This window comes from Aricia agestis, chromosome 13 (genome assembly GCF_905147365.1).
Source record: "Aricia agestis chromosome 13, ilAriAges1.1, whole genome shotgun sequence".
NCBI lineage: Eukaryota > Metazoa > Arthropoda > Insecta > Lepidoptera > Lycaenidae > Aricia > Aricia agestis.
In genome coordinates, this window is record NC_056418.1 from 3,914,564 (window position 1) to 3,928,448 (window position 13,885).

Genomic DNA, 13,885 nt, shown 5'->3' on the forward strand with positions numbered 1-13,885 from the left:
AGAATTTTTAACGTCGACGCTATTTAGTCAAGGGGTTCTAACACCTGAGTCTCATTTACAGCATTTGAGGAAGATATTAATTATAATTATGAGATATTATTCATTTTGTTACGCATGAAAATTGAAATAGCAACATCAAACTACTGAAAAAATGGTGATATGCAAAACTGAAAATATGAGCGAGGACTATTCTAGTAACCTTGAGAGTGTCTAGGTTATTCGACCAATGGCCTAGAAGGTGATTAGGTTAATGATCCAGAAAAAGGTCATGCAGTTTTCAGGTTATCGGTCGCGTAGAAAGTAAGTGAGGCATTTTACGCGCATAAGGTTTTAAAATAAAAAATATTAAATTATTCCAATAGATGCCTTAAATGGCGTTAGAAAATGTTTTATGAGTGAGACATTGTTCGGAAGAAATCGTTTTTCTTCACCGCAATCTCACAGCATTGCTCGCCACCTTGATGAATTACCTGATTGTGTAGCGGCAGCACATCCACCTCATGACCATCATCAGGCGAGAGCGTGTGCGTGGGCTGGACTCGCTTGCTGGCCCCGCGCCGCTCCGGCTCGCCCATGCCCCAGCCGAGAGAGTACACCATCACTTCGGCGCCACCACCGCCGCTGTCTACCTGCAGACAATAGAACATAACTTTAACAACCAGAAGGATTTTTCCACGCAGATCATCTGTCGTTTGAGACAAGTTCCAAGAAGAATATGCATAATTATTCAGATCCTTTACTACGCAGACTATTTCAAAGAGCTATGGAATATTACAGCATTATATTGTAGTAGATTGTAGTAGAGGTATGACTGCTTCAGTTGACGGTTTATTACTCCGCTTCATTAAAGAAGTTTTAACTGCAATAATGTTTTTATTGCCACCATCTTTTATGTCCTACCGCGTCCTTCCATTCCTCGGATTGTTAGGATGGCTAGAATTTATTCATGTACACTGCAGATAGTGGATACACGAATATTGTATGCACATAACATGTTTATAGCTAACGTAATAATTATAATTGGTTTTTAATTAGACATTATAAACAAATTGTCATCCCCAAATACCAAACTGCATTCGAATATTCGCAAAATACACTTGGCCGAAGCACAAGTTTATATTAAGCAGAAGTCATTGTTTCGTCGATATAAATAGTGCTACTGAGGTAGAATGCTACAACATACTATCAAGTAAAATGAACAAATAAATACACTTTCTAACATGAAAATCTAAGACTTCTATCGTCATATTCTATTGATACTGACGCTAGTTCTTTTGCGACGAATAGAAACGTTTCAACGCAAATTCGCATTCGGTATCAAGTCACAATTTCCGACTGTATGAAGTCAGACCTGGCAATAATTCATTGTTTTAATCAAAAGCTAAATCTTGAGTGCTCATGCAATGCAAAGTTTCCGCTACCTTAAGAGGTCATTGACTGTCTTGTATTTGCGTTGCTATGGCATTATAGACTAAAACAGTAAAATGGCCTTAAATGGAAGACAGACGTGCCGTTCGAATGGCAAATAAGACTGCCCTGTTGTGGAAGCATTTTTGATCGAAGGAAAGTATTTTTGTAATGCCTCAATCAGCAGCCAATCAGACACTCGTAGAGACTAATAAGACGGAGCACTGACCTCCATTATACAAGTACGCTGGACTGATGATAAACCTTTGAAATGACAGCTATTTTTGTGCTTATTTGAAGCGAATCAACGCCCCCAATGCGGAGGAAGAGAACTAAATCTGACGTAAATTGCAAATGGCCGCTTAATCGTTATTGGTTGTCATCACTAGTATTAGTTCCAAGTACTCTCACTACTGATATCAGCGCCAATATGGCGACTTTCAAACGTCATTTTTACGTCAAATTTAGTTCTCTTCCCCCGCATTGGGGGCGCTGATTCAGCTTCAAATAGGCACAAAAAGCAGATGGGCATCATAGGTCCAGCGTACTTGTATAAGGGAGGTCAGTGAGACAAAGTAATTTTTACAGCACGTCCACACCTCTTTTCTAACGAATACCATCAATGGATGTACCGTATTTAATTTGCGCTACTTATATAACACAGGAAGTGTCACTCGATAGTTCAGCACTTGGGCGCGCGCCCAAAACACTGCGTGGATTGGTGTTACATCTAGTTGGGCATCCAACAGCACTCACTTATGAAACTCTATATAAAGTGGTAAATAGAATGTCGACACAATTTCCGACAACGCGCAGGGATATGATCCAGTTAGGTAACTGTATTTATCCAGGTTTCTGAGATAGAGCTGTGTTGAATCGAGATAGGCGACAATCTTTACAAACACTTTGAACTGGGAAAATGCTCGGCCTTGAGACGTAATACTAGTAAGTATTACAATGTGGACGTAATTATTATTATTACTTAATGATAATTATTATGAATCAGATTTATAGCAGCTGATGAAACAACAATAATTGTATACTACAATTTTCTGCTTGAGTAGCAACAGAAGAAATCAGGAGAAGGTATCTATGAAGTTGCAAATAAATCGGTAGATTTTCAAGGAGTTGAGTTTTGTTTCACTGTAACACTTTGATGGGTGTTTTCGTTTGATTAAGTTAAGATAAAGGACGATAAGGTCGACGCTCTCACATACGTCAACGTGACTGTAGAGTGTAGACAAAAACATTACACGATTGTTGCTAGCAAATAGTAATATTATAGACATAATTTTTTTTTTTTTTTTTTATAATATCTATGGACGCTTCACACCACGTCAGTCTGGCCCTGTGGTAAGTACCTGAAGGACTTGTGTTACAGGTACCAGACAACGGAAATATATTTAATAATTTTTATACTATACAAATATTTAAGATTTTTATTATATGATACACATATTTAATACACATCCATGACCCAGGAACTTTGAAAACTTTTTGTTCCGTCGGCGGGACTCGAACCCGCGACCCCCGGCTTGAGCTACCAACGCGCTCACCACTGAGCCACAGAGGTCGTCAAAATTATTGTGTTATTAATACCGCAGAAGTTCCTATGCTCAACTAAATGTGTACAAACGTTTTAAATTGATAAAGTCTTTGTTAAATTTGTGTTTCTGCACATTTACGAACCAGCATGTTCAGCTAATAATATATCCTATTTAACATGTTCTCCAATACCATTAACTGCCTACTTAAAAATCTAATTCTATTTTATGTATTCTTTACGCGTGTTAAGTTTGACTCATGATAAGCTTTAACTTTCCCACATTGCAACAAAGAGAAAGCGTTCATCTTGAGGTATATTTTTTACTCAGAAAATTCACAGGAACTCGTTCCCAGGTCGAAGACCGTCAATTGAGAACAAAGAATGAACAAGGAACGCGATGCTCAGATACCAAACGTTCTAAATTATTATAGGTATTCAAACCACGAACAGAGAAAGAAGTTGAAGAACGAATTCGACCGGTCAAGCACGCCTTTGAGTTTAAAAAAATCGAAATAGTCGACAGTAAAATACCTGCATCGTTCAAATCTGAATTTTTTAAACATCTTTTCTATTCTCTTCATACTTCATACCATAGGTAGAGGACAGACTGTCAATCGTAATAGAAGTAGAATCAAAACCAAGGGCGTCGCCAGCCGATGGCGCAGGGGGGGGCAAGTTGACTTTACCTACTACAGTCTACAATTCATACTTTACTCACTCTCTATAAATGAGAAAAGTAGGTATGAATTGTAGGTAAAGTCGACAGCACATGAAACTTTTCACTTGTACTAGGTACGAGCCTTACATCTATTACCAGATTTTAATATTATAGTGGTCGTTGCTTTTGCATTATATTTGGCAACGTTTTTTAGAGTCTCTAGGGGGAGGCAGCTGCCCCTCCCTGCCCCCCCCCCCCCCCCCCCCTGGCGACGCCCTTGATCAAAACAGTCCTAAATATCTGCACACAGAACACGAACGAAAACCAAACAAGTGACGTTAAACACTTGTAGTAAACAGATGTAACAAGTGTGTAATGACGAACGTGAACCATAAATGTTTAAATGTTAACAATTATCGCGTTTTACGTGGTCATTGCGGAGATAATTATCACACAATGTACGGAGGCAGTCATTGATGTAACGCTCCGTAATCTCAAGGTGAAAATCAATTTCGAGATATCAGAGGAAATTCAAGAAATCTACAAACAACAAAAGAACCATTATGTAGGCATGATACGAAGAAAATTGAAAATAAATTATATAAAATAAATTTGAATAAATTTGAATATTATAATAGAGCAAACGGTACCTAAGGAGTAAGGTCGTAGAAAATGGAATAAATTAATTGCAATCACAACTGATAACAGAGTTCAACTTTACTACTATTATCTGACACGAGGTGGTCGAGTGCGCTAAAGCTAAACGTTCAGTCGGGAACCAGTTCTATTCGGTCACCCAGCAGGTCAGGCAACCGGGCTGAGCAATGACCGGCGCGAACTGACGGTAACTGACCGAGCACATCACAAAAAGGAAAAATTTCTTGCAGCCCGAGGCACTCCGCAAGGGCGAACGAGGGCAAAACACTAGCAACTGCAGACGGTTAATAAAAACAAACACTCAAAACAATATGAAGCTGCCATGTTTTAAATTGCCATGCAAAGAGTTGTTTTACATTTTCGCAACTATTTGTTAGCTTTATTAATATCACTTGTTATTTTCGACGCATTTAAATACCTAAAATAGATTGTTTGTGTTGGAGAGAGTAAAGTTCGATCTTCGGTTTTGATAAGGAATCGGTACGCCCACATCTGTCTCGTATATGCTCGTATTGTTGTTCGACAAATGACGCGTGCAGTGAACTTTTACGTATGCCAATACCGTGTTACGATTGCGTCTTGACCCGAAAACCGGCGGAACGTCACCGATATAGACGTAAGCCTCTCCCGAGATTTATTTCGGTGACGCCACGCCCCGCCCATAGACATCACAGGCTGCCCAGAACCAGTAGCCTCGCAAAACAGCGTCGGACCAGAAATACACAATAACAAAAATAAAGCATACGCTGAAACACATGACTTAGCCAATAACAATATTGACGAACTTATATATTCTAATATTAGCAATTCAAATCCGAATGGTTTATAGGTACGTTACCTGTTGGTACCGATAAGATTTTGGGTTTACATAATATACATCTGACTACGTTTCATATTTCTCGTAAAAAGGAGAGGGAAATATACCGCAATAAACATCACTATTTTTCAGTTCCAGTCAAAAGTAAGTGCGTTACAATTGGTTAAAGCTATTTTAGATTAAATCAATACGGATGTTCTGCCGCCGCGCCGGGCGTTTTCTGAGTAGGAATTTTTATATTGCGATATCGTCGTTATGTGTCCGGTTAGTTTGCATAATTTAATCGTATTTTTTTATAAATTATGTGTGAATAATATTATGTTACTAAACAAGAAATATCACTTTAATAGTTACTCGTTTTTGTGCCATTATTTTTATTTTGATTATAACGTTTAGTACTGATGATACCCTTCAGACAGCTGACAGACACAAAAGAAACTAGAACCCCAATTATATTAGGTTATATTGCAGTCACAAAGCCATTAGAAGGAAAATCTCGAACCGTACGTGGTACGACTCAAATAGGTACACAATTCAATCATTCTGAGCACGTTAACAAGATACATAAATTTATCACCTCATACATTTGCAGACGGAGCAAGGTCAGAGCAAACGAGCACCAACATACCTACGGAACGAACGATTGTTCCTATAGACTTCGAACAATAAAAGCCACTTAGATAACGGAACAAAGACCCTACCCAGTATTACAAGCACCATTGTTGTAAGGTCTACGATCGTGACAAAATTAAAAATAAATTTCTATCTGAAGCAACATTGTATATTTTGTGTCTGCCCATAAAACACTCACTACCCTGACATTAAGACCTTATTAACTTTTGTAAATGTTATTCTTCAGGTACATTGTACTCTTTGTCATACGCCTCGTTAGCGGCAACAAAGTAACGTTAAACCTTTGTAGACATTGTCTGTTACTCGTGACTAAACCAACAAACTAGATCACGTTGAAAAACAATAAATAAAACCATAAGCTTCATTGTTTAAAACCGTACGAGTTATAAACTTCTACTTAAAATCTACCTGCATATTTGCATGGAACCAAAATTTATCAAGAGCAACGAAAAAAATGTTCGCAAAAAATATACACTGACAGAGTAGAATCTGAAGAGGGCTTTAAAGCTTTGTTTAGTGCATAAAGCATCGTTGAATACAAAATTGTACGCTCGGAACGTGAAAGTAGCGTAGACCGGCCAAGTTTGACGAGATTTATAAACCTGATTTTCCAATGTATAGATCTTCAATAGCTAAGCCAAAACATATGCATAAGAGACAATCTATTTTAAAGATTTCGTTGAGTTCTAATAAAAACCTAATACTAGACTTAGTAGACAAACATTGTAGAAAATAAGAATAAAAGTTTTGCATGAGACATTTCTCTCAGCAAGCCTTATACGATAAAACAGTCTTCATTGCGTAACTGTTCGTAATCGAATCCCAGGCGATACATGGCGATACTAACGCAGCAACGAAAAAGACATTGCCAATTAATGTTTTCAAAATAAATAAATAAAAAACAACTCGACATCAACAGTGCTAAAATTTTGAACATCGCATCTCGGTGGAAAAGTACTGGATTAGATTGATCTACGAATTGGTAAATCCCACAATCAATGAAAAAATGAATCACGACAAGTCGTCAGCAAAACATTGAAGCAAACCGATAACAGTCGTGTGAAGTTCATTTACACCGACAATTTTAGAGACAGCACTTTAAATATCCAAGTACACTGGCGCCTTGACCCAATTAGTGTTAAGATAGCCGCCGTGATGTAACAGCACCCAGCGACCAACGCGATATGTTTAATTACGAAATTTTATATTTAGACAATTCGGGGGCAAAACTTTGCTAAAAATAATAAAGGTGGTTATTGTGAAGTGATATAACTTGTAATTTTCGATTATTGACTGATAGAAAAGGTAAATTATTATTAAATATTAATTAATCAGTTAAACAAAAGAATACCTTTAAACAAAACATTCAATTTGAAATTAAAAACATAATATCATTGTCCTAAACATTGTCTTAGTTTCAATATAAATTACAGATAAATAATAAAATAATGTAATGCTAATGCACAAGCCGACCATCTAAATATCACACGCTACGTCTGAAACTATGTGATACTTTTTTGTTTCTAGAGCACTATAACAAATAAACTATGTATTTAGAATAAGACGCAATAAACTCAATAGCGACACGTGTCGATACAGCCACTGAATTTATTTGAATTAATAACAGAAAACTTCATCTTCAGTATTATGAAACAGAAGCATAACAAGAGATTGGGTCGATTCTTTACGAAATCTAAATGTATCCAGCAAACCTACGATCATGAAGATAAACCGACCTACTTGGCGAAATGTTTAAAATCCTCTAACAAGAAAATTAGGTTAGGTACGAGAACCATAATAATTTTAAAACATCCTTTATCCTTTCCATGATACATTCACGCAGTGCTCGAGTGAACAGCAACCTCCCATTATATTAATTGTCTAATTCAAACTAGTTATGTAACTTTTTTTGACTATTTTTTGCTAATATGTAGTGGGATTTTTCATGCAACGTCTCATGTTCATTAACAATCTCATTTTGCAACTTGTACCTAAATATTATTACGGAGGCCACATTTTAATCCGCGACTTCTTTTCAAAGTGCTTGTAACAATGAAGTCTTTTAGTATGGAAACATGATATACATAATATAAAAACCGCCTGAACTCTACACGAAAAGGAATTTCCTACACAATGGTTAGAGTTTCTCTTTGTTGTAAATTGTAATGACTAGAAGATGAGTTCTCGGGTAACAAAGTCTTATATAAGTAAGGAAAGTCCACCACATCATCCACTTAAACGTTGTTGTGAAGCTTAGGCGTTGCAAGAGTTGAATAAAGTTTAGGTGCGAACGTGAATGTAGGTTAGAGATAGGTTAGTAGGTCAGGCGTGGTATACTCTGTTCAATTGTGCGTACATGCAACTGCACAGATCCGTTTTATATAATAATTTGTTTGATATTTGCTTGCTTAGTATTATGTTGAAAAGGTTAGCTGCACTGTTTTACATTCTTTAAACACACACTGACCCCATCATGACCTTTCTGTAGTACGTTGAAAAATAAAAGAATTTTAAAAGAGGCCATCTTAACTTACTTTTAGTCTATTTTAGTTGTCTCATGCCACAAACGGTTGGCTTGGCTTTGTTATGATGCCTGGCTAGCTTAAAACTGACCCAACCTACGTCATATTCCTTTACACAACAAGTTTTATGTAAGCACGAAAACAAAATTTGTTTACGAAAAAATAACAACACACACTGACTGTTATCAACAGTTACGAAGCGAACAGCTTATCAGATGATAGTAATCCTATTTATAGCTCCACTGCTAAAGCATGTAATCCTATGATTAGGTATGCTTGTTGTTATAACGGAAAACTTGTATAGTGCACTTGATGAAACTGATTGGAGTCGTTAAAGTAAATTCTAATACTGATAATGATCATTTATTACTTGTTGCGTCGATTGAACATAAACGGTCTTACCACAAAAAACTAAACATCTGTTGAACAGTTGTTTTGAGACCATTTTGTACTGAATTTTTCTCTAATCAAATGTTCAAAAGGTGTTTAATATTTTGTAGTAAGACCGTTATACTCTAAAAATCAGCCAATAAAGTATCGTATAAAATTAAATACATAAATGACGGTTTCCGACAATTTCTTGTTATAATCCAAACAATTAAACCTGTTGCAACAATTATTATCCGTTTAAAACGAGTACAATATACTGTAGATGTACCGAAAAACGTATCAAAGTGTTGCACATCGACAAAAAAGATTAACGATATACTCAAAATTGTGTGTGCAATGAAATCATCACGGGAATGTCCCGTAAATCGTACTATATTAGGGAACCCTGCATCATGCTGAAAGCAAGCGTTGCCAAAATTTGAATCATCATTTTCATTCACAGAAAAAGTTGGTAATAATAGAATATGCTAAGAGCGATTCGGAGAAATGGAACACAAGGTCAAGGAAAATTATAGAAATGAGTCAAGATCATAATCTTCATATTTAGATTGGATCATAATCAAACTGTAGAACTTTACCCTACACTTTACCTCATGGAGGGGACAATCCTCTTGTAAAAAGTTATAGGTAACATAGATGACAGAAGTAGTTGAATCGTTCATAAGTGTGCCTGTATTATTATTTATTAATTCAAACATGGATATAAACTAAAGTTTCATAAAATCATAGATCTATCACTACTTTTGACTGTCAACTAATCAACGAACCACAATTGCGTAGTGAATGATGAGTTAGAACATATTTAATGAAACTTTAGTACATATTGAACTATGAAAGAATTCATATAAACTGAAGAATGGAATGTTTGCGTAACAATATCAATGTTTTTCACCTTGAGCTTGAACGGGCCTTCGCCAATAAAGTAGGTTACATAATAATATATACCATATGTATGTATAATTGTATACAATTGATGAATTATGTGTGACGTTTCGCCCATTCATCTACATCAATCAAAACCAGATTTCGTACCAGATTATTCTAGGAGTCAGACTATGTAATGCGTTCCTATTTGTTTGTCGAACAACAACTAAAAACAATTTCTAGAAATTTCTAAATCATAATCTTTATCCACATAAGCTTTTATATTATTAAAGTATATTTTAATATTATGTATATGTCGTAGGATGATTTGATAAATCGGATTATCGCGAAAATTCTAGGGACTTCGCGAAAACACGGATAAATAATTAGACAATTTTTCAACCTTACTGACAAAAGGTCGTGTTTTCGCGAAAACGCGAGTCGCCTTAGTAAGATTGGGAAACGAATCGTTAGTTATTATCGAAAAACATCACTGATTGGTCTGTTTAAGCGCCCGACAACAACATCTTCTCTGATTGGTTGAAGACTTGACGTTTTAAATGTCAATTCATTGTCACGCGTTGTTTTTTTTGTGGTCGTTTTTGTAAGCGAGCTAGCAGTTTTTGATAATAATAATAATAATAATAATATTTATTTAGTATTTACAATGATGGTGAGATAAAATTATTATATTAGAGCTACTTAAACTAAATAAGTACAAATTTAATGATTATAGTATTGCCTGAACTAGGATACCCTGTGTTTCAGGCTAAAATTAGTGCTACAATAATTATTACGATACAAACTATAGCTATGCCTTAAAGTTACAAATTAAATTAAGTAGTTACACTAACTATAATTATTATAGTTTTAAATTGCCTATACTAATATTAATTTATTATTACACAATATTATACTTACTTAATCTTATTCTAATGTTCATTTATTGCAAAACCACTAGAAGTTTTTCTGTTTCCTCATAAGACATATTTTGAAGAAATTTTTTAAGGTTTAATTTACAATTAAAATAATTAACAGAATATATATTTAACAGGGCATTTATTCTTTTATAAAGAAGAGGACCTAAAAATATGTAGTACTTATCAGGAAAAGCATGTTTTGTATTTATTTCTAGTGGACAAACGATATCTTTCCGCCTTTTGTTGATGGAATCCGGGTAGAAGGGTAGAGATATGTGTTGCTTTAGTACTACGTTTAGGATAAAAAGCTGACGAACTGTTAGTACTTTAAATGACGTATAAAGCTGGTTAGTAGGGAAAAGTAAAGATCGAAAGTTACATATTTTGATTATTGCCCTTTGTGCTCTTTCAACAGTTAGTAACAGCGTTTTTCCTACTCCTCCCCAAGATGTAATACAATAAGTTAGTATCGATTGACATAAAGCAAAATACACCTGCTTGATTAAATGTTGGTCTAGTATATGACGATGTTTCTTGAAAATAAACATCAACTTACGAACTTTTTCACATAGTTTATCTACATGAGGCCTAAAAGACATATTTTCATCTATTATTATACCTAGATACTTTATATTGTTGATCCCATCAATACTAGGACATGTGCATGCCATATTAGAGAATGTTGTGCAAAGATGTGCATATAGTGGCTGGTTAGTAATTGCTGTGGTGGATTTACGCATCGAAAACTTTATGTATTTAGTCTTTTCGGCGTTTAATGTTAATAAATGAGTCGATAGCCAATTATTTACGATATTAAAACCTTGCTGTGCATACTCGAAAACTTCGCGATATGTGCTAGCAGAAAAAACAAGTGCTGTGTCATCAGCGTATGATATGATTATGCCACGGTCTAATTTTAGTTGACACAGATCATTTATGTATATTAAGAACAGTGTTGGGCCTAAAATACTTCCTTGTGGAACACCATAATTAGTATTATTTTCAAATGAGCTATATACACTGTCAACCTTGACACATTGAGTGCGGTTCTCTAGGTAGCTTTTAAATAATTTTAATTGTGTGCCCCTTATTCCCAAGGATTCGAGTTTGTGTAATAGGATTTTTGTAGATACTGTATCAAAAGCTTTTGCAAGGTCAAGGAAGATTCCAATTACGTGATTACCTTTATCAACTTCTCGGGCTATATGATTTGTCAAATTATGTACGGCGTCAGCTGTTGAAAGTGTCGATCTAAATCCAAATTGGTTATTTGATAATGCTGATATATGTTCTAAGTAATTGACCAGCCTGTTGTTAATGATTTTTTCTAATACCTTTGACAATGATGGTAAGATTGAGATAGGGCGGTAATTTGAGACTTCCTGTTTGTCACCGGATTTATAAATCGGTACTACGACTGCCTTTTTTAGACATTTAGGAAAATGACCTTGAGATAAGCATTTTTGAAAGATATGGGTTAAGTGTGGAACCAGAATATGTCTAAATTTTTTCAAAATTGTACACGAGATATTATCCCATCCAACTGCGCAGTCGTCCCGTAGGCTTTCAATAATTCTACCTACCTCGGATTCATCGGTGTCTATTAATGAGAAAGACATTGCGTTAGATCTATTAGTTAAAGCGGCATATGGTCGACCGTGCAATTGGCTTTGTGATTTATGTGCTAAGTGCGCCCCAATATTTACAAAATAATTATTTACAATGTTTAGAGATGCCAATTCTGAAGATTGATTTTTCAGCAAAACTGAGGATGATTCGTGATGCTTTTTGGTGTATGTTATGTCCTTGATATGTTTCCAAATTTTTCTGCTGTGATATTTTTAATGTGTTTAAAATTGCAGTTGGACTTGAAAAATAGTGCAAAAAGTTATATAAAAGTGTGTCTGTAAATACAAAATGACTGATACAAGACGTGAAATTAATGCTGAAAGTTCAACAGATCCAGAAACCAATTCTGAGGTTATGGTTGAGATAAGAAAAAGGTTAAATAAAAAGTAAAGTTCCTATGAAGAGGCATTATCATTTCTTACTCTTTATAATTCTATGGTGTAATACCTTAAAGATACATATAGAAAAAGATAGTAACCAATCAGAATAAGAGTTGGCCAGTAAGCAGAAATCAAGCTAATCAGCGTTAAGAATGTGCAATGTTACTATGGCAACCCGCGTTTTCGCAAAAACCCTAACTTTTTTTAGAAAAATTGAAAAATAAAAACAGCATTATCTAATTATCCGTGTTTTCACGAAATCCCCAGGGCAAGATTTTTCATTATTTTATTGATTTTACTTTTGTTGACTTTCGTAAAAGTGGCGGGACTGTCTTGCTCACTCATGGCAAACATGTCCACTACCCATCTCTTTCATCATTTTGCCTTAAAATTAAGAACCTACTAAGAGCTTGTGCGAATAAAAAACGTTTTAACTGATTAAAATGGGTTAGCAAAAATCGGGTTACTTGAGGTTTTTAATTTTTTACTCATTTTTTTAGTACGAAACTAACAGGTACTGTACCATTTTACAATCCTGATTAAATGCACCAACTTTTTATGGCACTTGCCAAGGCACTCTAGTACATTTTTTTTAAAGGAGGGCCTTTCAAAGTCGACAAATTTTGAAAATTTTAAATTCATAGTTTAACAAATAGTCTTAATTCTAGGAAACTTGGGGCAATTGTGTCATTATTTTTGGCTGTGATTCTAGAAATGTTATTTAGGTTTACGATTCCAAAGTTTAAATGAACAAAAGTAATAAAAACTAATTATCCGTGTTTTCACGAAATCCCCAGAATTTTTGCGATAGTTCGATTTATCAAATCATCCTACGACATATATATATATGACATATGACCTATATAGCTGATGACATTCTATAATATCAAGTCTCATAACATTTATACGGTCAATTACTGCCAATATTATGATAATAATTTCATAAGGCGTGAGAAGTTATGAACACATTGAAATATGTAATTCGTGTTCGCGATGGAATATTCCATAGAGCTTTCTAGACTGTACGTGGGCCTTGCGACATGCTGTGATGTTTGGTGCCAGCGCGGGTCACGATTCCATCGTGCATCGTCACTTTCACTACGCAGTACGCAAACTGTGTCCTGTTTGATGACACAGCCGGAAATAAGATTAGGATTTATATAAAAAAAAAGTAAATCATCGTTATAGAAGCTCTACATTATTTTCATGACTAAGAATCGGTAGAAGACAAAAAAGATAAACCGGTACCAAACTATGATAGCATGTTAAGTACATACTTATTATAGTTTGTGCGTTTTATGATGATATGCGTGACACATTATAATTGACAATAGTAGAGAAGTTACCTAACAAAAATTAATCGATAGTTTAAAAATATCGAATCACTTCGTAAAGGAATTGCAATTGAAATTATCGCTTTCGTACTGACATTTCAGTGGTGCCGGCGATTTAAGAGGGCCGC

At 35.2% G+C, this 13,885-nt stretch overlaps 1 protein-coding gene across 4 annotated transcripts in view; it reads right to left on the reverse strand.

Moving 5' to 3' along the window:
* LOC121733461 (inositol hexakisphosphate kinase 3) overlaps window positions 1-13,885 on the reverse strand; it is a 62,908-nt gene that overhangs the window by 10,580 nt on the left and 38,443 nt on the right. For all 4 annotated transcript variants that reach the window (XM_042123729.1, XM_042123732.1, XM_042123731.1 and 1 more), the window contains one exon: window positions 471-629. In XM_042123729.1, coding sequence (XP_041979663.1) covers window positions 471-629 — 159 coding nt within the window. The remainder of the gene's footprint in view (window positions 1-470; window positions 630-13,885) is intronic.